At 52.2% G+C, this 23,436-nt stretch overlaps 1 protein-coding gene and 1 long non-coding RNA gene across 2 annotated transcripts in view; one reads left to right on the top strand and one right to left on the bottom strand.

Moving 5' to 3' along the window:
- LOC137431110 (uncharacterized) overlaps positions 1 to 21,452 on the top strand; it is a 55,391-nt gene extending 33,939 nt beyond the window's left edge. Inside the window, exons 15-16 of the mRNA XM_078782672.1 lie at positions 19,696 to 19,794; positions 20,058 to 21,452. Of these exons, the coding sequence (XP_078638798.1) occupies positions 19,696 to 19,794 (99 nt within the window). The 3' untranslated portion in view covers positions 20,058 to 21,452. The remainder of the gene's footprint in view (positions 1 to 19,695; positions 19,795 to 20,057) is intronic.
- LOC137431111 (uncharacterized) lies at positions 626 to 9,641 on the bottom strand. The gene is made up of 2 exons (XR_013624056.1): positions 9,515 to 9,641; positions 626 to 960 (listed from the first exon to the last, which is right to left on the bottom strand). It is a non-coding gene; the product is annotated as an uncharacterized LOC137431111 (long non-coding RNA).
- Positions 21,453 to 23,436: the final 1,984 nt, after the last annotated feature.

Below are 23,436 nucleotides of genomic sequence, written 5' to 3'. Positions count from 1 at the left end.
AATAGCTGATTGTACACCACTGAGTTGGGATGTAATGGATGTACGGCTGTAGCTGGAACAATAGCTGCGTCGTGAGCTATGTGCACTGCATAGTGAGGCAGTCTTTGGTCGGTGGCTTCCTGACGAATGTCGTCGGGAAGAAGAACTCGGCCCACACTCCTGATTAAGGGAAGAACCACTCGTGTTTGAGGGTACGTAGTTAAGAACATAGTCTTTCAAACGTTCAGGGATACGTATATTCCTTTCGGGTCGGGAAAACGCCGTTAATTCATTGCCAATGCTGATGATGGCCGGATCCGGTAATTCGGTGGCTGATACAGGCGCGGGGCTGATGGCGGCCACCGAAACAGAGACAAATGGATTCGTGCCATGAGTCGTTAAAAGACTAACCGGTATAATGTCGCTGGTATTGTCTGCTGTTTGAGTACACTCCGCAGTCAGGGTAGCGGCGACATTCTCATCCATGATTTCCTTGTCCAGCTGTTCGTTATCCGGCTCAAAGGACCATGAAAAGTAGGGTCTGAAATCCTACGGTAAAGGCGAGCTAGTACGGAGGATAATAGAGAACAGTGGATCCAGGAAAAGGGCCGTGATCAAACGGTTCGGACAGGACGAGACACTAAACTCCCTTTCAGCACAACATTTAATAAAACAAGGCAAAGATGGCGGCAATCAACTCGCTCACATGAGCCATCAGCAAGAAGCCGGAAGTCTTCTCCCTTTCCGGTGCAAATGAAGAGAAAAAAGTAAGAATTACAGGCTCGCACTACACCAACATGGCATCAACATATTGCAAGAAAACATTCATAAGCAAAGCAGGAAACGTTCACGTATATCGTACGCATAACATCAGAGACTTTCTAACATTCACCTTCAGACCTTTTGTCTCCATACATTCCTTCCACTTGTTCATCTTCTGCTTCAGTCCATCCATACTTTCTGCAATCAACACCAGATCATCTGCATACAACAATTCCCACAGTAAACCCTCCTTTACGTTCCGAGCCAGCACCTCCATCACAGATACAAATAGTAGTGGACTTAGTACCGACCCCTGATGCACTCCCACCTTCACCTCAAACTCACCACTGTTCCCGTCCTTCGTCCTTCACAGTCCACGTGAACCATTTTGAAAGAATTGCATCGCATGGAGGAAACAACAGCCAAAGAAGACAGCGACCCAGAATATGAGCACGGGGCTAATGCCGTGTTAATTCGTAGTCGGGGTTAAGGATACTTTCCCCTGTTCGCAATACCCTCTGTGGCTATCCCTAACACTTATAACATCAGCCGGGCAAGCTATTCACGCTCCAATGGACACGATAGCAAAAAGACCTGCCTAGAAGAGGCGGAGCTACAATGGTTTTATGGGCGGGTGGGTGGGGGGGAGGGCTTGGACAGGGTCGGCAGGCCACGTCCCCCCGCCCCTCCAGAGTGATGTGGCCTGATGAGGTGGGCGAAGTGTGAAGAAGAAGCTTCGGGATTCTGGCTTTAGCAGTGTGACTGTGAGGAGGCCCGTTGTCTCGGGTGTGCTGGTATGCTGCAGGATGTGGTCGTGCTTCCTTTTGCAAAGAACAAGATTTTTTTTTATATCTCTCGTGAACGAGTGTGAAGTGGTGGACAGGGGAGAAAAGAACGAGGGCTGTGCTCCCTGATCGCCTCGATCCCGGGTGCCATCGGCTTTTGGTTTTGCCGCCACCTTTCTGGGCTTCCCACCTGTGTGGCTTCGGGCTCCAACAACTGCCGACTTAGCATGGGATCCATTTTGGGCCAGTTGAGTGCCGGAGTGTGAACTTTACTTTATTACCTTACCCTGTGTGTGTTTTTGTGTCTGTATGGAGGATCCTCACGTTATCATTTTTACCTCGGCATTTATTTTCTTTATTTTCATTCCGTGCCTTATTTTATGGAAAATAATTATTGTTACATTTTTTGTTGTATTATTCTTGATTGGGTTTCAAAATAAACCCGTGCGTTCGCTAGAATAAACGCTTCCTGGTTCTTCAGTCCCGCGGGTCAATAACCGCAAAAATTGTAAATCACCTCGGGAGTTAAAGCTGGTTCGGCTCATCCATCCAAGGCTTGATGGTAACCCAGCTGTGGACAGGACAGTATTTTTCGTGGTAATGAGTGTGGAAATATTGGTACGAACATGGTTTAAAAGACCGCTCAAGGGAACCCCCGAAAAGTTGGATGACAGGTTGTCTCTTGTTCCAACCAAACCAAAACAGACTTGTTCCACACAAGATTTGTTTTAAATTATAACTATAACTTGAAAAAAGTCTTATAAATTGTTATAAATTGTTCTAAAGCACGTAATGTCATACAGTGTATGTGAAGAAATATTAACAAATGTTTTATCAAAAAATATGAAACAACTGAAGTTCTCTGTCTCTGTTATGATTAGCACATGAAGTGGTTAAAGGCAAAAACAAACTTTTACTTTGACATGTACATATGTGCAACGATTCTACTATAATGTGAGAACCTTAAGCGACATTTTCCCGACCTATTTCCCGACGAAATGCTCCTACACATCACACGGTCCATGCTATTCCTAACTCAAACCTACCTTACCTACCTCCATAAACATAACAATACATTTATACTCCATGCATATTCCTATTCGTTGGAGAAATACATTTTTAATGCTGAAGGAACTTGTGAACAGGAGTAAATACAACTTTACATGTACACATAATCCTGTACCGCACTCTTTACTTGTCATTCTACTATAATGTGAGAAGTGTCTGTTTCATTGTACGTTTCTTTATTTGACGTTTATGCATTCCTAAACCGCTGGATAGAATGAGGTGAAAGCTGGTGATTGTTTCTATCCATGTCTTGACTCAATTAGTCATGCTAGAACCTTACAAGAACCGTCAAAACAATTGAACATTTTACATTGTTCATTTTAAAAAGAAAAGATCTGCCAGCAAGCTTGTGGCTCGGGCACAGAACAACATACTGTATTTACAAACCAAGTGCAATCCTAAGTACAATATCAACATACAAAATAAGTGAAATTAAAGCGCGGTGTTACGCGCGCTGTTTGTAAACAAGGAGGAAGCGGACAACGCGGTAATTTGTAAGAGTCTTTATTCAAGAGCTCACTGTAACACTGAACTCTCAGGGCTGCGCACCCCGTGTATATCGTGATGCCACGCCTCTCTCCCGGGCGTGGCCCACCTGCACTCGGTGTGCGGGGTGATGTCACCACGTCAGTGCTTTCGTGTCTGCCACACGCGCCCCCCCAGAATCCCCGCGCACCTGAAGGGCCAGTTTGCGGGGCAAACGGATGACCCGGCCGAAGCACCCCCTGGCGTCTGGGATTCAGCGATGCCATCTGGGATGCCTCCGGCTGCCCCTGGGATGGGTGCAGGACCGGGGGCGGCGGGGCTGGGCGGTGCCGGGGGTCCGCCCGCAGGGGGGCGGCCCCGACGCGGGGGTCGGGCCACTGGCGGTGGATGGTCCACGTCGAGGTGGGCCGGCTTGAGGCGGTCCACAGAAACGTGGTCAGGAGTACCGCCGATGTCCAGGGTGAAGTGCTTCACCCCGGTCTCCAGCACGCGGAAGGGCCCGTCGTACGGGGGCCGCAGTGGTGTCCGGTGGGCATCGTGGCGGACGAAGACGTACTCCGCCGTGCAAAGCTCCGGGGCGACGTGCGTCGGTGGGTGCCCGTGGTGTGCCGTTGGCACCGGGGCGAACCTCTGGGCGGTCTCCTGCAGAGCGGAGCGCTGCTGTGCCGCGGACCATGGTGCCGTGGAGTCGGGGAGGAACTCGCCCGGCACCCGCAGCGGTTGCCCGAAGACCAACTCCGCCGCAGATGCGCGCAGGTCCTCCTTGGGCGCCGTCCGGAGGCCCAGCAGGACCCAGGGGAGCCTGTCGACCCAGCCGCCGTCGCGGAGGGTGGCCCGGAGCGCGGCCTTCAATGAGCGGTGAAATCGCTCACACAGGCCGTTAGCCTGGGGGTGGTAGGCCGTGGTTCGGTGCAGCCAGACCCCGAGCCCCTGCGCGACCGCCCCCCAGAGCTCCGAGGTGAACTGGGGGCCGCGGTCGGATGAAATCTCTGAGGGGGCGCCGAACCGGGCGACCCAGGTGGCGATGAAAGCCTGCACGACGTCCGCCGCCATCGTCGACGCCAAGGGCACGGCCTCCGGCCACCGGGTGGTGCGGTCCACCATGGTGAGGACGTGGGTGAAACCCCGCGAGGGGGGCAGAGGTCCCACCAGGTCCACGTGGACGTGGTCAAACCGGCGTTCTGGCACCGTAAACGGGGCCAACGGGGCCTGGGTGTGCCGGTGCACCTTGGCGCGCTGGCACGCGAGGCACGTCCTGGCCCAACCACGGACGGCCTTCCGGAGGCCATGCCAGACGAATTTGTCGGCGATCAACCTTTGGGAGGCCCTCGCGCCCGGGTGGGACAGGCCATGTATGGCGTCAAACACCTGGCGCTGCCAGCCCGCGGGCACGATGGGGCGAGGCCGCCCGAGGGAGACGTCGCACAAGAGGGCCACGCCCGCTCCGTCGAACGGCACCTCGGTGACGCGGAGGCCCGTGACGGCGGTCCGCAAGGCCTGGACGTCGGGGTCAGCGGCCTGGTCCGCTGCCATCCGGGCATAGTCGATGCCGAGGTGGACTGCGTGGGCGACGGCCCGGGAAAGGCAATCCGCCACCAGGTTGTCCTTCCCCGCGACGTGCCGGATGTCCGTCGTGTACTCGGACACGGCCGAGAGGTGACGCTGCTGCCGGGCCGACCACGGCTCGGTGACCTTGCCTATCGCGAAGACCAGCGGCTTGTGGTCGACGAAGGCCGTGAAGGCACGGCCCTCGAGCAGATGGCGGAAGTGCCTGACCGCCAAGTGAAGCCCGAGCAACTCGCGGTCAAAGGTACTGTAACGGCGTTCGGGCGGGCGAAGCTGCCCTCTAAAGAACGCCAGCGGTTGCCAAGCTCCACGCACCCATTGCTCGTGCACCGCACCCACCGCGTAGTCCGAGGCGTCGGTGGTGAGGGCGATCGGCGCATCGGGCGCCGGGTGCGCGAGCATGGTGGCGTTGGCCAAGGCGAGCTTCGCGCCCGTGAACGTCGCGTCCATCTGCTCGGTCCAGGTGACGTCGCCTTTGCCCGGCTTACCTCGGAGAGCTTCGTGCAGGGGGCGCAGGAGCTGGGCGATACGGGGCAGGAACCGATGGTAAAAGTTCACCATGCCCAGGAACTCCTGCAGCCCCCTGATCGTGCGGGGGCACGGAAACCCCCTCACCGCCTCCACCTTGGCCGGCAGGGGGACGGCTCCGTGCCTGGTGACGCGGTGCCCCAGAAAATCGAGTTCGGTGACGCCGAACCGGCACTTTGCGGGGTTCACAATCAGGCCATGCTGGCCCAGGCGTTCGAAGAGCGTGCGGAGGTGGTGTAGGTGCTCTTCGCGGGACGCGCTGGCGACGAGGATATCGTCCAGGTAGACGTATACAAAATCTAAGTCGCGCAGGACGCTGTCCATCAGCCGCTGGAACGCCTGAGCCGCATTCTTCAGACCGAAGGGCAGCCGCAGGAATTCAAAGAGTCCGAACGGCGTGATGACCGCCATCTTCGGGACGTCCTCCGGCCTGACGGGGACCTGATGGTAACCGCGTATGAGGTCCACCTTCGAGAAGAAGGACATGCCCGCCAAACGGGTGGAAAAGTCCTGAATGTGGGGGACGGGGTAGCGGTCGGGGGTGGTGGCGTCATTGAGACGGCGATAGTCCCCGCACGGTCGCCATCCCCCGCCGGGCTTCGGCACGATGTGCAGCGGCGACGCCCAAGCACTCTCCGTGCGCCGAACGATGCCGAGTCGCTCCAGGGTAGCGAACGCCGCTTTTGCTACCGCCAGCTTCGTCGGCTCGAGGCGGCGTGCCCGGGCGTAGACTGGTGGCCTGACGGTGGGGATGTGATGGGCCACCCCGTGCTTGACGGCCCCCGCCGAGAAGGTGGGCCACGTGAGGGCCGGGAGCCGGCGAGGAGGCGGGTGAATTCGTCCGCTGCCGGAAGCGTACAGATCAACGTGGCCGGAACCGTACCGTTCAGCAAGCCGCTTGGCAAGCCGCTCGGTGAGCCGCTCAGTGGGCTGCTCGACGAGCTGGGCAGTGCACAAGTGAGCGAGCTGAACGTCTCAGCCTGGACAAGACGTCTGTGCTTTACGTCGACCAGGAGCCCATTTGCGCACAGGAAGTCCGTGCCAAGCAATGCCATGGGCACGTCGGCGGTGATGAACGACCATCGGAAAACCTGCCCTCCGAACCGCAGAGAGAGGCAGCGTTTTCCATACGTACGGATGGGCGTCCCGTTTGCGGCAAGCAGCGCGGGGCCCCCGCCCGCGGCGTGCTTGTCCAACGTACCGGCAGGAACGACACTCACCTGCGCTCCTGTGTCGCACAGGTAACGGCACCCAGATAAGGTGTCCGTGATGAACAGCAGGCTGTTCGAATGGCCGGCGCTCATTGCCACTATCGAGCGCCGGCCCGGGCGTTTCCCGACCTGTTGAAGGAGCATGGCGGATGACACTGTCGAGCCTCGTGGCCGAACTTGGCGTGGAACCAGCACCAGGTGGTGGAGCTGGAGGAGTGCGGCTGGCTCCGCCAGGCCGGCGGAGTTGGCGGTGTTCCCCACGGTGGCGGTTTTCGCCGCGGCGGTGGGCGGGGTTGTGGCGGCGGCCACGAGGTGCGTATCAGCATGCTGCATATGCTGTGTAAGCTGATGCTGTGGATCAGCATCATCAGCAGCATCAGCCTCGAGGTCCGTGACGGCCGCACCGACTCTCGCCCACGTGTCCGAAGCCGCGAAGTACCTGTCCGCCGCAGCAGCCAATGCTCGGGGTTCCGTTAGCACGGTCCCGGCCAACGCGAGGCGTACCTGTGCTGGAAGTTGGCGACGGAAAAGCGCCCGGAATAGAGAACCAGGGGCTTCGTCACCCAACAGTGACAGCATATGGTCCATTCGGACCGACGGGCGCGTGTTGCCGAGCTCGGGGAGATCCAGGAGGCTGTCGGCCCATGCGTCCTCCGTGAGGCCGAACGTGGCTAGGAGCAGCCACTTGAGTGCCTCGTACTTGTGGCCGTCCGGTGGGTGGCGAAGGACGGACACAACTCGAGCGGCCGTGCCGGGCCCGAGGGAGGCGACGACGTGGCAGTAGCGCGTGTCGTCGTGGGTGAGGCGCCGAAGCTGAAACTGGGCTTCGGCTTGGACGAACCAAACTTCGGCCTGGGCCTCCCAAAATTCGGGAAGTTTAATCGACATCGCGTTGTGGGCCATGGCAATGGCGTCGTGTTTGGAAGGATCGCTACGGCAGATCCAACGTCGAGGGTCACCAGTAAAGCGCGGTGTTACGCGCGCTGTTTGTAAACAAGGAGGAAGCGGACAACGCGGTAATTTGTAAGAGTCTTTATTCAAGAGCTCACTGTAACACTGAACTCTCAGGGCTGCGCGCCCTGTGTATAACGTGAGGCCACGCCTCTCTCCCGGGCGTGGCCCACCCCCACTCGGTGTGCGGGGTGATGTCACCACGTCAGTGCTTTCGTGTCCGCCACAAAATCATAATTACATCAACATAAAAAATAAGTGAAATCCTAATTACATCAACATACAGTATCGACAGCCCAAGTGAAAATCCTAACATTTGAAGTTAGTCATAACTTTTATTCTTGCTGAAACTGGGAGGAGAAAGTGGAGAGGGTGTAGCGAAGATGGGATTGGTCGCATGAAGAAAAGGGGAGGAGAGCAGTAGGATTGGTTAAGCAAAGTGTAGGTGGGAGGGATGAGGGAAGTGGGGATTGGTCGAATGAAATATTGGGGTGGGAGGGAGCAAAGATTGAGGGATACAATGTGATTGGTCGAGTGAATGCTGCGATGGGTGGACTTCCCGCCGAGTAGGTCCACATATCAAATCTTTTAATGAGGCACATCTGTTTCCCATTGTCTTCTGCTAGACTTTTCGGAGCAATCATCCTTTTAAAGTTCTTGAAGACTTCATTAATTTTTGAAGGTCATTCATTGACTATCTTCAAAAAAAACTTTATTTCAAAGTACCATATCTTTAACTATATTAGCCTTAGTCATAAATAAATAATTACAGTGCCTTTATTATTAAAATTATACCAAATTATTTACCATTCTGTGGTTTTATCCATAATTCATTTATCCTTAACATCATTATTTCCACAGGACCTGAGTATTCTGCCAGTTGATGTAAGGGTGAAAAACGTGAAAAATGGCACGTGAAACGTGAAAGCTGAATGCCTCAACTCTGTGTTTGCCTCTAAATCTTGTGTCCCAAACCCATCCCTCTCTGTACCCACCATACCCAGTCATACCCAGCTGCTCCTGGACTCTGTGTCCTTTCCTCCTGACAAGGTGCAAAAGTTTCTGTCAACCCTCGACTCTGATTCTGCAACTGGACCTGACGGCATCAGCCCACGGGTCCTAAAATCCTGTTCTTCCGCTTTACAGAAAAAGGTGCAAAAACAGATCCTAGCAACTACAGACCAATCAGCCTTCTCCCAAATTATCAGCAAAGTCATGGAATCCATCATTGCTTCGAATATGAAATCTTTCCTCTTCTCCAATGGCTTGATCTCTGATCATCAATTTGGTTTCTGACCAGGTCACTCTACTCTGGACATGCTGGTTCTGCTGTCTCAACAATGGATGGAGGTCCTCAATGCCAAACAGGAAATTAGAGCTGTCTCCTTCGACATATCATGTGCCTTCGATACGGTCTGGCACCCCGCTCTGCTCACCAAACTCTCCTCCTTTGGTATCTGTGGAAATCTCCATGCATGGCTGGCGGACTTCCTCTCTAGTCGTAGTCAACGCGTGGCCCTGAATGGGTTTCTCTCATCTCCTCTTCCTGTTCAGGCTGGAGTTCCCCAAGGCAGTGTTCTGGGCCCTGTGCTTTTTCTGGTCTTCATCAATGATCTCTCCGACTCTCTTGGAAATCCTCTCTATCTCTTTGCTGATGACTCCACTCTCTGCCGCTCCATTCCTCATCCCTCAGATCGGCAGTCTGCAGCCTCCTCACTCTCTGCAGACCTAGACAAAATCGCAGACTGGGCAAACAAGTGGATCATGTCTTTCAATCCTGACAAAGCTCACACTCTTACGATGTCTCTCCGAAAAGACCGACTGGACAACCCTCCCATCCACTTTCTGAATCAGGATGCACCATAGGAATCAAACGGCATAGGAATCAAAATGGCGGTGTGTGGAGTCAGCGATCGCACCGCCGAAATGACATCACATCACCCCTGTCACGTGACCAGATCCTCAACTCTGATTGGTGTACGTTTGAGGGGGCATACATTCATACATACATACATACGGACAGACAAACACTGTTCTCGACGGCTTTGCCCGATGGGCTACGCAGTAAAAAAACTTTTAATAAGACTATGCAATAACAACACAGACAAGCACATGTCATTGCCACGCACGATAGGAGGGGTTCTTATTGGAATACTCTGCACTTTGCACTTCACTCACCTTTCTGACAATCGTGAGACGGGGATGTAGGTTCGACATGCCACCAGGAGGTAGCGATGAACAACTTGTCATGAACTGCAGCAAGGCCTCGCGTTCGTGCGGGGCCATCTTGCAAAGCACATTCACAAAGCGCAAAAAGTCCGGACTGTGGGAACGCACGCCCACAATGTCATGTGCTCCAATGGTTATTGGGTAAACACAAATCCTATTAAGCTACTGCAAAACCCACAAATGAATTGTGCAGATTTCGTTCCTCTGCTGTGGTCAACACTTGAAGTTCAATGGAAGAGATTTCTGTTGGTTTGGGAGCACAATCCATCAAATTTGCATTGAGATCACAGTAGCTTTACCATCTCTTCCCATCGGAAGGTCAAAGCAAACAGCCATCATTCACCAAATGATTTAGAAGCTGAACACGAGCAAGCTTTATTAAAAACATGTTTGAGGTGATAAGAAACGTCTGCATTCATGCCAAATTGCAGGAATTGCAATGGGACAGCTGAGAAACAGTAAAGTCTTTTGGGTCCTCTGGATCTTTGGGGTCCTCGTGTATTTTCGGTCATATGGGTCTTTGGGTAATTTTGGTCTTTGAGATCCACTGCACCCTCAGGATCTTTAAGGGTCTTTTTGGTGTTTTGGATTGACATTCCACAGACGTAAATGAAGAATCAGTTTACTCTGCACACTTTGCACGTCACGTTCAGCGAATTTCACCTCCCTACACCGTGTATTTATTGTAATTTTTTAAAAAACGCCACCGTACACCGACCTTGAGGCTCGGTTTGCAAGCCACCGTCCACAAATCCGGACATATAATTGCGGCCAACGATATACCCGAGAGAGGAGGCGGGAAAAAGGATCGTGTGGCATGCCGGGAAACTAAGCAAATCGCCATTCACGCCTCATTAGTGTCCACAGCTCATTTGTACAGGTGAATAATTTGTACAATAAGAACAAAAAATCAGAATTTACTCACACGATTTTTAAAGGTTGAAAATTTATTTTCTTTATTGGTTCTTGAGTTTACTCTGACACTTTCTTCTCTCAGCTTTCTTTTATTTTTATCGTTCTTTCTTAAACACACACACAATTTCGCGCGTCCTCTTGCATCATCCGCATTACACGCACCTCACCTGCACCTGTACAGGGTGGCCACAAAGTCCCTATGCATAATAATTAATATAGTGTGCCCTGTGTTACTTTTGTTTTTATTTAAAAAATTGTATATAAGATCGAGCTCGTGTAAGAGCTAACATTAATAACAAAAAACAGACACATAAAACATATAATAAAGCGAGCAGGAGACAAGATGGGGAAGAGAGGGAAGCACAAAAGCACAACAAAAGTAGTTAAACGGTATTAGACAGCGGACACTGAAGCACTGATTGACTGGTTGGTATCCACGGTTGATTTATCGACCTGCTGCGGCACAAGAAGTTCATGCGCGGTAGCCTCAGGCCCTGTAAATTTGAGGTCAACTGATGCTACCCCTCTGAGGAGCCACGAAACCCAGGGCCGCAAAAATATAGACAGTTCTGAAGATGTTAATTACATAGGCCAAGGGATTGACCGGCTCTGAAATGACTGGTAACCATGGTGACAATATTTGAAAAATGACGGAATAACACGATACCACAATAATTATAATGGGAACTAGAACGCCACTAAGTAGAGCGCATACTCCCGCCGTGGGTTTAGTTGGAATAATACGTTTTGTTTAACATCCCTTCTCCCCAAAACAATAAATGAAAAAGAAAGTAGGCCCGAACTGTCAGAGAATTTATTTTGATATATCTCGGAATTGGAGGAGAAAAACATCATTGAAGAATAAGAATAAAAGATTTAATGCAGTAAAACAGAAAAATCTTTCCCAAAAAAATTCCTTGATCCGGAATAATATCCTGAGCTTCACCAAAAACTAATGATCAATTCTTCCTTATCCCAAGGGCAATCATCCCACTGTGGCGGACACAAAAGCCCACTGGCGTGGTGACATCATTCCGCGCACCAAGTGGGCGGTGGCCACGCCCGAGGGGTAGGCGTGGCCTCATGAGATACACCGGGCGCGCAGCCCGGAGCGCGCCAGTGTTACAGTGAGCTCCTGAAATAAAGACGCTTATAAGTTACCGCTTGTCCGCTTCCTCCTTGCTCGCAAGCAGCGCGCGTAACGCCGCGCTTTACTGGTGACCCCCTCGACGTTGGATCTGCCGGAGCGATCCTTCCACACGCGACGCCATTGCCATGGCCAACTTCATCAAACTTCCCGAATTTTGGGAGGCTCAGGCCGAAGTCTGGTTCGTCCAGGCCGAAGCCCAATTTCAGCTTCGACGCCTCACCGGCGATGACACGCGCTATTGCCACGTTGTCGCCTCCCTCGGGCCCGGCACGGCCGCTCCAGTTGTGTCCGTCCTTCGCCACCCACCGGACGGCCACAAGTACGAGGCACTCAAGCGGCTACTCCTAGCCACGTTCGGCCTCACGGACGACGCACGGGCCGACCGCCTCCTGGATCTCCTCGAGCTCGGTGACACGCGCCCGTCGGTCCGAATGGACCATATGCTGTCACTGTTGGGCGACGAAGCCCCCGGTTCTCGATTCCGGGCGCTTTTCCGTCGCCAACTTCCAGCGCAGGTTCGCCTCGCGTTGGCCGGGACCGGGCTAACGGAACCCCGAGCATTGGCAGCCGAGGCGGACAAGTACTTCGCCGCTTCGGACACGCGGGCGAGAGTCGGCGTGGCCGTCACGGCCCTCGTGGCTGATGCTGCTAATGCTGCTGATGCTGCTGATCCACAGCATCAGCTTATACAGCGTACGCAGCATGCTGATACGCACCTCGTGACCGCCGCCACGCCCCGCCCACCGCCGCGGCGAAAACCGCCACCGTGGGGAAACCCGCCAACTCCACCAGCCTGGCAGAGCCAGCAGCGCTCCTCCAGCTCCACCACCTGGTGCTGGTTCCACGCCAAGTTCGGCCACGAAGCTCGGCAGTGTCATCCGCCATGCTCCTTCAACAGGTTGGGAAACGCCCGGGCCGGCGCTCAATAGTGGCGATGAGCGCCGGCCGTTCGAGCAGCCTGCTGTTCATAACAGACACCTTCTCCGGGCGCCGTTACCTGTGCGACACGGGAGCGCAGGTGAGTGTCGTTCCCGCCGGCACGTCAGACAAGCACGCCGCGGGTGGGGGCCCCGCGCTGCTTGCCGCGAACGGGACGCCCATCCGTACGTACGGAAAACGCTGCCTCTCTCTGCGGTTCGGAGGGCAGGTTTTCCGATGGACGTTCGTCACCGCCGACGTGCCCATGGCACTGCTTGGCGCGGACTTCCAGTGCGCTAATGGGCTCCTGGTCGACGTCAAGCGCAGACGTCTTGTCCAGGCCGAGACGTTCAGCTCGCTCGCTTGTGGGTTGCCCAGCTCGCCGAGCAGCTCAACGAGCGGCTTGCCAAGCGGCTTGCCGAACGGTTCGGTTCCGGCCACGTTGGTCTGTACGCTTCCGGCAGCGGACGCATTCACCCGCCTCCTCGCCGGCTTCCCGGCCCTCACGTGGCCCACCTTCTCGGCGGGGGCCGTCAAGCACGGGGTGGCCCATCACATCCCCACCGTCGGGCCACCGGTCTACGCCCGGGCACGCCGCCTCGAGCCGACGAAGCTGGCGGTGGCAAAAGCGGGGTTCGCTACCCTGGAGCGACTCGGCATCGTTCTGCGCTCAGAGAGCGCTTGGGCGTCGCCGCTGCACATCGTGCCGAAGCCCGGCGGGGGATGGCGACCGTGCGGGGACTATCGCCGTCTCAATGACGCCACGACTCCCGACCGCTACCCCGTCCCCCACATTCAGGACTTTTCCGCCCGTTTGGCGGGCATGTCCTTCTTCTCGAAGGTGGACCTCATACGCGGCTACCATCAGGTCCCCGTCAGGCCGGAGGACGTCCCGAAGACGGCGGTCATCACGCCATTCGGACTCTTCGAGTTCCTGCGCATGCCCTTCGGTCTGAAGAATGCGGCTCAGGCGTTCCAGCGACTGATGGACAGCGTCCTACGTGACTTGGATTTTGTCTACGTCTACCTGGACGATATCCTCGTCGCCAGCGCGTCCCGCGAAGAGCACCTACGCCACCTCCGCACGCTCTTCGAACGCCTGGGCCAGCATGGCCTGATTGTGAACCCCGCAAAGTGCCGGTTCGTCGCCGCCATAATCGATTTTCTGGGGCACCGTGTCACCAGGCATGGAGCCGTCCCCCTGCCGGCCAAGGTGGAGGCGGTGAAGGGGTTTCCGCGCCCCCGCACGATCAGAGGGCTGCAGGAGTTCCTGGGCATGGTGAACTTTTACCATCGGTTCCTGCCCCGTATTGCCCAGCTCCTGCGCCCCCTGCACGAAGCTCTCCGAGGTAAGCCGCGCAAAGGCGACGTTACCTGGACCGAGCAGATGGACACGGCGTTCACGGGCGCGAAGCTCGCCTTGGCTAACGCCACCATGCTCGCGCACTCGGCGCCTGATGCACCGATCGCCCTCACCACCGATGCCTCGGACTACGCGGTGGGCGCGGTGCACGAGCAATGGGTGCGTGGAGCTTGGCAACCGCTGGCGTTCTTTAGCCGGCAGCTTCGCCCGCCCGAACGCCGTTACAGTACCTTCGACCGCGAGTTGCTCGGGCTTCACTTGGCGGTCAGGCACTTCCGCCATCTGCTCGAGGGCCGTGCGTTCACTGCCTTCGTCGACCACAAGCCGCTGATCTTCGCGATGGGCAAGGTCACCGAGCCGTGGTCGGCCCGGCAGCAGCGTCACCTCTCGGCCGTGTCCGAGTATACGACGGACATCCGGCATGTCGTGGGAAAGGACAACCCGGTGGCGGATTGCCTTTCCCGGTCCGTCGCCCACGCCGTCCACCTTGGCATCGACTACGCCCGGATGGCGGCGGACCAGGCCCCCGACCCCGGTGTCCAGGCCTTGCGGACCGCCGTCACGGGCCTCCGCGTCACCGAGGTGCCGTTCGACGGCGCGGGCACGGCCCTCTTGTGTGACGTCTCCCTCGCCCCATCGTGCCCGCGGGCTGGCAGCACCAGGTTTTTGACGCCATCCACGGCCTGTCCCACCCGGGCACGAAGGCCTCCCAGAGGTTGGTCGCCGACAAGTTTGTCTGGCATGGCCTCCGGAAGGCCGTCAGCGGCTGGACCAGGACGTGCCTCGCGTGCCAGCGCGCAAAGGTGCACCGGCATACCCAGGCCCCATTGGCTCCGTTTGCGGTGCCGGCACGTAGGTTTGACCACGTGCACGTGGACCTGGTGGGACCTCTACCCCCCTCGCGGGGTTTCACCCACGTCCTTACCATGGTGGACCGCACCACCCGGTGGCCGGAGGCTGTGCCTTTGGCGGCGACGACGGCGGCGGACGTCGCGCAGGCGTTCATCGCCACCTGGGTCGCCCGGTTCGGCGCCCCCTCGGACATCTCGTCCAACCGCGGCCCCCAGTTCACCTCGGAGCTCTGGGCCGCAGTCGCGCAGGGGCTCGGGGTCCAGCTGCACCGAACCACGGCCTACCACCCCCAGGCCAACGGCCTGTGCGAGCAGTTCCACCGCTCGTTGAAGGCCACGCTCCGGGCCATCCTCCGCGATGGCGGCTGGGTCGACAGGCTCCCCTGGGTCCTCCTGGGCCTCCGGACGGTGCCCAAGGACGACCTGCGCGCATCCGCGGCGGAGTTGGTCTTTGGACAACCGCGGCGGGTGCCGGGCGAGTTCCTCCCCGACCCCACGGCACCATGGTCCGCGGCGCAGGAGCACTCCGCACTGCAGGAGACCGCCCGGAGGTTCGCCTCGGAGCCGACGGCGCACCACGGGCACCCACCCACGCACGTCGCCCCGGAGCTTCGTACCGCGGAGTATGTCTTCATCTGGCACGACGCCCACCGGACGCCACAGCGGCCCCCGTACGACGGGCCTTTCCGCGTGCTGGAGACCGGGGTGAAACACTTCACCTTGGACATCGGCGGTACTCCCGACCGCGTCTCGGTGGATCGCCTCAAGCCGGCCCACCTCGACGTGGACCACCCACCGCCGGTGGCTCAGCCCCCGCGTCGGGGCCGCCCCCCTTTGGGCGGACCCCCGGCACCGCCCAGCACCGCCGGCACGCCGCCCCCCGGTCCGGCACCCATCCCGGGTACAGCCGGGGGCATCCCAGCTGGCATCCCTGCACCCCGGATGCCGCCGGTCGCCAGAGGGCGCTTCGGCCGGGTCATCCGTTTGCCCCGCAAACTGGCCCTCCAGGTGCGCGGGAATTCTGGGGGGGCGCGTGTGGCGGACACGAAAGCTCACTGGCGTGGTGACATTATTCCGCGCACCAAGTGGGCGGCGGCCACACCCCAGGGGTAGGCGTGGCCTCAGGATATACACCGGGCGCGCAGCCCGGAGCGCGCCAGTGCTACAGTGAACCCGTTGGAATAAAGACCCTTAAAACCTACCGCGTTGTCCGCTTCCTCCTTGGTAGCAAGTAGCGCGTGTGGCACCGCGCTTCATTGTTATGTTTATGGAGGTAAGTAAGGTAGGTTTGAGTTAGGAATAGCATGGACCGTGTGATGTGTAGGAGCATTTCGTCGGGAAATAGGTCGGGAAAATGTCGCTTAGGGTTCTCACATTATAGTAAAATCGTTGCACATATGTACATGTCAAAGTAAAAGTTTGTTTTTGCCTTTAACCACTTCATGTGCTAATCATAACAGAGACGGAGAACTTCAGTTGTTTCATATTTTTTGATAAAACGTTTGTTAATATTTCTTCACATACACTGTATGACATTACGTGCTTTAGAACAATTTATAACAATTTATAAGACTTTTTCAAATTACAGTTATAATTTAAAACAAATCTTGTGTGGAACAAGTCTGTTTTGGTTTGGTTGGAACAAGAGACAACCTGTCATCAAACTTTTCGGGGGTTCCCTTGAGCGGTCTTTTAAACCATGTTCGTACCAATATTTCCACACTCATTACCACGAAAAATACTGTCCTGTCCACAGCTGGGTTACCACCAAGCCTTGGATGGATGAGCCGAACCAGCTTTAACTCCCGAGGTGATTTACAATTTTGGCGGTTATTGACCCGCGGGACTGAAGAACCAGGAAGCGTTTATTCTCGCGAATGCACGGGTTTATTTTGAAACCCAATCAAGAATAATACAACAAAAAATGTAACAATAATTATTTTCAATAAAATAAGGCACGGAATGAAAATAAAGAAAATAAATGCCGAGGTAAAAATGATAAGGTGAGGAGCCTCCACACAGACACAAAAACACACACAGGGTAAGGTAAGAAAGTAAAGTTCACACTCCGGCACTCAACTGGCCCAAAATGGATCCCATGCTAAGTCGGCAGTTGTTGGAGCCCGAAGCCACACAGGTGGGAAGCCCAGAAAGGTGGCGGCAAAACCAAAAGCCGATGGCACCCGGGATCGAGGCGATCAGGGAGCACAGCCCTCGTTCTTTTCTCCTCTGTCCACCACTTCACACTCGTTCACGAGAGATATAAAAAAAAAATCTCGTTCTTTGCAAAAGGAAGCACGACCACATCCTGCAGCATACCAGCACACCCGAGACAACGGGCCTCCTCAGTCACACTGCCAAAGCCAGAATCTCGAAGCTTCTTCTTCACACTTCGCCCACCTCATCGGGCCACATCACTCTGGAGGGGCGGGGGGACGTGGCCTGCCGACCCTGTCCAAGCCCTCCCCCCCACCCACCCGCCCATAAAACCATTGTAGCTCCGCCTCTTCTAGGCAGGTCTTTTTGCTATCCTGTCCATTGGAGCGTGAATAGCTTGCCCGGCTGATGTTATAAGTGTTAGGGATAGCCACAGAGGGTATTGCGAACAGAGGAAAGTATCCTTAACCCCGACTACGAATTAACACGGCATTAGCCCCGTGCTCATATTCTGGGTCGCTGTCCTCTTTGGCTGTTGTTTCCTCCATGCGATGCAATTCTTTCAAAATGGTTCACGTGGACTGGGAAGGACGAAGGACGGGAACAGTGGTGAGTTTGAGGTGAAGGTGGGAGTGCATCAGGGGTCGGTACTAAGTCCACTACTATTTGTATCTGTGATGGAGGTGCTGGCTCGGAACGTAAAGGAGGGTTTACTGTGGGAATTGTTGTATGCAGATGATCTGGTGTTGATTGCAGAAAGTATGGATGGACTGAAGCAGAAGATGAACAAGTGGAAGGAATGTATGGAGACAAAAGGTCTGAAGGTGAATGTTAGAAAGTCTCTGATGTTATGCGTACGATATACGTGAACGTTTCCTGCTTTGCTTATGAATGTTTTCTTGCAATATGTTGATGCCATGTTGGTGTAGTGCGAGCCTGTAATTCTTACTTTTTTCTCTTAATTTGCACCGGAAAGGGAGGAGACTTCCGGCTTCTTGCTGATGGCTCATGTGAGCGAGTTGATTGCCGCCATCTTTGCCTTGTTTTATTAAATGTTGTGCCGAAAGGGAGTTTAGTGTCTCGTCCTGTCCGAACCGTTTGATCACGGCCCTTTTCCTGGATCCACTGTTCTCTATTATCCTCCGTACTAGATAGCCTTTACCGTAGGATTTCAGACCCTACTTTTCATGGTCCTTTGAGCCGGATAACGAACAGCTGGACAAGGAAATCATGGACGAGAATGTCGCCGTTACCCTGACTGCGGAGTGTACTCAAACAGCAGACAATACCAGCGACATTATCCCGGTTAGTCTTTTAACGACTCATGGCACGAATCCATTTGTCTCTGTTTCGGTGGCCGCCGTCAGCCTGTATCAGCCACCGAATTACCGGATCCGGCCATCATCAGTTGGCAATGAATTAACGGCGTCTTCCCGACCCGAAAGGAATATACGTATCCCTGAACGTTTGAAAGACTGTGTTCTTAACTACGTACCTTCAAACACGAGTGGTTCTTCCCTTAATCAGGAGTGTGGGCCGAGTTCTTCTTCCCGACGACATTCGTCAGGAAGCCACCGACCAAAGACTGCCTCACTATGCAGTGCACATAGCTCACGACGCAGCTATTGTTCCAGCTACAGCCGTACATCCATTACATCCCAACTCAGTGGTGTACAATCAGCTATTCTAATGGAAAAACGAAAACAGTATGAACTGGAGGAACTGACATGTCAAGTTGGGGAGGATGAGAGAGCTGAGAAACGTGGACAGCAGCTGCAGGATGAAGTCCTTCAGGCTCAGGAGATGGAGCGCCAGGCTCAGGAGATGGAGCGCCAGGCTCAGGAGATGGAGCGCCAGGCTCAGGAGATGGAGCGCCAGGCTCAGGAGATGGAGGGCCAGGCACTGAGGGAACGCAAGACCTTGTCCGTCCAGCTAACAAGACAGATAGTAGGGGAGCCAGAGTGAGCTATCGTGCAAAATAACGGTTGGAGGTGGGGATGGATGCTATACTTTCTTTGAATGGATTTTCTGGTAGATATATTCATTCCGCACAGATTCTAGGTTGTGTGCTCTGCGAAAACTCTTGCGAACTGAAATTATGGCCATAACTTTGAATTTTTGCATGCAACAATTTTTGTCAAAAAATTAGGGGTAGGGGAAATACATTTGGGATTTAGATAGGGTCAGCTTTGACGAAAACACACATGTTAGGCATTAATAGAAAGGTATTGGCCCATGCTACAATTTGGTAGTAAAATTATTTTGATTACATCACCGATGACGTCATCAGAGGTCAAAAGGTCACCGATTTGGAAGGGAAGTGAAAATTAAGGTATCTCGTCAATAGATTGCCCCATTTCAGACATACCAATAAAGTTAGAATAACAAATATACTCTTTATATAAGAAGACATATAGGCAAAGTTTTTAATATAAATAAAGTTTACAAAAGATGCGTATTTGTTATGTAAACCCATTTCAACGGAACGGTAATTTTTGGAAAAATCACCAAAATTGGGAAATTCTTGAGAAATACAGATAGCATTCATTATTTTCACTTTATGGTGTAGCAGCATAGATTCTATCTTGATCTAGCTTCATAATGCATTCCATAACAATTTTATATCAGATATTAACACTTTGGGTAGTAAAATTAATTTTATTACATCATCGAAGACGTCACCAGAGCTCAAAAGCTCATTGATCTAAAAGGGAAGTGAAAATCTGTTTTTATGTTATTCATATATCGAATAATGTGTCATTCATTTTTATTTCAGGCTTGTTGCTACACCCATCTTGGAACATCTATAGGGGACTCATCGATTCAAGTTGGTCAGAAAAGAAAGACTCCTAATGGGACAAATGTGAAAATCTAGGTACCTCTTCAATAAGACGTCTTATATCACATAAACCATGAGAACTAAAATAAACATATTACTGAAGAAAGTGAACTCACAAACAAAGTTTTTGATAGCGAGATATTCATCAAAAGTAATATAGTCATTATGTTGACCCCTTGTATTGTTCGAGCCAAATTTGTGGAAATTGCTAGAAAAAGATGTATCCTGCATAATTTTACATTATAATGTTTTTTGTTATTTTACTCATCGGTACTCATGATGTGTTATTCATGTTACAGGTTTGTTGCCACAACAATTATGGAACCTCTGGGGGACTCATCGATTCAAGTTGGTCAGAAAAGGAAGACTCCTCATGAGACAGATTACGACTCCTGTCTAATCTGCCAGAAGAAGATATCATCTCCCCTTCAGAAAATCACAAGTAGAGGTTATGCATCATTATTGCAAGCTGTAACGCAACGGGGTGATAGTGTCGCATGCCGTCTCATAGACGATGCCAAAAATAAGGACTCATTCTTGCACAGAAATCCCAAGGTTCACGCTGACTGCCGCAGTGCATATGTCAACAAGAAAACCGTAGAACAGAAAAGGGTGAAGTTGCAAGCAGAGATCGATTCAAGTGAAGCACCTGTTGGCTTATCAACTCGCTTAAAGATTGTTTCGAAATTCGATTTAAAAACGACATGTTTTGTTTGTGGTAAAGAGAGAGACAGAAAAGGTGATAGAAAACTTTGTCTTGTTGCCACTGAGGATCGACAGCAATCGATATGGAACAAAGCGAAAGAACTACATGACGAAACAATGTTGCATTTATTGCAGGGAAGTGGTGATGATATGATTGCTAGTGATTTCAGGTATCATAAACTGTGCTTAGAGAACTTCTTAACGAAACGTGTTATAGCAAAAAATACTGATAAGGGGTTAACGTCATACGAAGAAGGATTTCTATGGGTAATTTCTAAGATTGAACCGAAATTGTTCAACGATGGTTGTGTTTATTCAGTTTCTCGTTTGCGTGATATGCTAAGAAGTTGGTTACTTGATAATAATGTTGAAAATGCAATGTCAGTTGGTAGTGATATGCGGCTCTTGTCTAGGCAGTTTCAAAACCATTATGGCGACAGGGTAATTATTGTTCCACAGGTTGGAGCTTCCAATCTTTTATGCTCCTCTGAGCTAAATTTGGCAAAAGTACTTGCAGAAGTTAAAAAGGTAAAGAGTCAGTTAAAAGATTTTGATTACATCGAGCTTGGCACTGAAAATGAAAAAGTTACCACAGAGTCTGAACAGGTAGGTGTAGGTCAATACTGTGTGTCAATGAAAGAATCATCCATACCGCGAAAGCTATTCGTAGTCAAGTGAAATATATCAGTATTAAGGATAAGATGCAATCAAGTATGTCATCAGAACAAATGAATGTTCAACAAACTAACATGGCCATCTCTTATGAGTCTGCTGAGAAATGTGTCCCAACTGATCTTTACAACCACATTGCATGGATGATAACAGGAGCAGATGAAGAAATAGGGTCTGAAGGGCGTGTTGTACAAGAAAAGAAACAGCATGAAAATGTTCTTAACCTAACTCAGGATATATGTGCTGCCATTTCCAATGTAAAAACTCTGAAACATGTAGGTACTGCTATACATATAATAAAACAGACACGGAGCAAAGACACAGTTACATTACTAAATAGATTTGGCAACTATTAGTTATACGGATGCCCAGAGATATATAGCAACTATGGCGGCTGAACCCGATGACCAGGAAGAGAGGCGAGGCTATTTCATCCCTCATAATATTGGTGTTGGTCTTGGGCGAGCGGCTAGGGTGTCGGCTTAGGATCCTAGGATCCTGGGTTCGAATCCCGGTCGATCGCTGAATTAACGCCAGGGGGTTGACTCAGCCTGTCATCCTTCCGAGGTCGGCTAATTGAGTACCAGTTCACTGGTAATTCCCTGTGTGTCGTAAAAAGGCGGCAAAAAGGGTTGGCGTCAGGAAGGGCATCCGGCCGTAAAACATTGCTTCAAAAAGGGGACCCCAAAAACAACAACAACCACGGTCCCCGAAAAAGGCCAACCCCTGCTTTGCGGGGAAAAATGGCCTCTAAAGGTGGTTATTGTTTTTATATATATAATATTGCCAAAAGTGTTTTTACCCAATTTACTATTGACAACCTAGATTTCAGAGAAAATACTGTTGATGGAACTCCAACTCATGGAACCACTCACATAATTTATCAATATCCTAACAATTCTTCCCAACATGTTAAATCAGGCATCCCACTGCAGAAATCTCGCACAGTGACAGTAAAAGAACCAGAACCTTTACAACCACGGTCAAGCGGGATCACTCTTACTGATCGACAGAGAAGCCGCTCTCTTTGTGGCGTTAAACGAATTCCAGATAACAGGAACCGATTTGAAGAAATACAGAACCATTATATCTTGTTCAAGCTATGTCAGACTGGCTCTACTAACTTACTGGATATTACACATGAAATGCAGCCAGTGTCCTGGAAGGAATTCAACGAAACTTTCACCAAAACTGCGCAGAAAGCCTCTGTGATTGGCTATGGCCCATTCTTTCCTATGTCCCCAACAAGCCCAGATGTGGTCCAAGAGTCTGTCGATTACTGCATGTCTGTTGCAAAAGATCTAGGCCAAGAATTTTGTGTTTTGACTTGTGACCAGGCAATTTATGAGATTGTTTTAGCATTGCAGAAAAAACGTCCAGAGAAATATCAAAACCTTATCATACGAATGGGTGGCTTCCACATCGTCATGAATTTCCTTGGAGCCATCGGTTATTTGATGAAATGCACTGGTCTTGAAGACCTTTTTGTCGAATCAGGTGTGTGTTTACCAGGGACCTCCAAACAGATTATGGATGGGAAAGACTACTACCAGATGCTTCGGGCACACACCTTGGCTGAGAATGCGATCTACGCTCTTCTATGGGAAGCTTTCGAGGACTGGATCTTGGCTGAGTCATGCGAAACTGATGATATGTCCTTACTTTCAGTTCACGTCAACAGGGTATGTGAATTAATAAACAACAGCAAAAACAATTATGATATTGAACATCTTCATTCAACATGTGAAGACGCACATGAGAGTATAATGGCTGTTAAGAGCAAGCTGGACGAATTTATAAAGACATGTCAATCTCCAACGAGCCAACTTTGGTTGATGTATATCGATTTAATTAGCATCCTGAAGAAGTACATCCACGCGGAGAGGTCTGGCAACTGGGACCTTCATTTAGCATCTACCGAAGAGATGCTGCCGTATATAGTGGCTGCTGGACATACCAAATATGTATCATGTCTTCCACATTACTTGGATGCTATGAAAACGCTACCGCCTACAGTTGAGGCCGAGTTTAGGAACGGTAACTTTGTTGCCAGGCAGAAGGAAGGAAAGCTAAACGGAGTATGGACAGATATGGCCCTGGAGCAGACGTATAATAAGGACGCGAAAACGAAGCTCTTCACAGGCATATCACAGCAGCCAGCTGCAATTCACAAGTACCTGAAGGCACTCCCGGGCATGACATCAATATCAGAACAAGTTAAGATGATGGCGAATCTGAAGAACGATAGCTTGTCTGGAGGAGAAGAGAGGTTGAAGAAAGAAAAGGAAACGGTCACCAAAA

Source organism: Myxine glutinosa, chromosome 7 (assembly GCF_964187855.1).
Source record: "Myxine glutinosa chromosome 7, kmMyxGlut1.1, whole genome shotgun sequence".
NCBI classification, from domain to species: domain Eukaryota; kingdom Metazoa; phylum Chordata; class Myxini; order Myxiniformes; family Myxinidae; genus Myxine; species Myxine glutinosa.
This window is presented reverse-complemented; position numbering and strand designations above follow the sequence as displayed.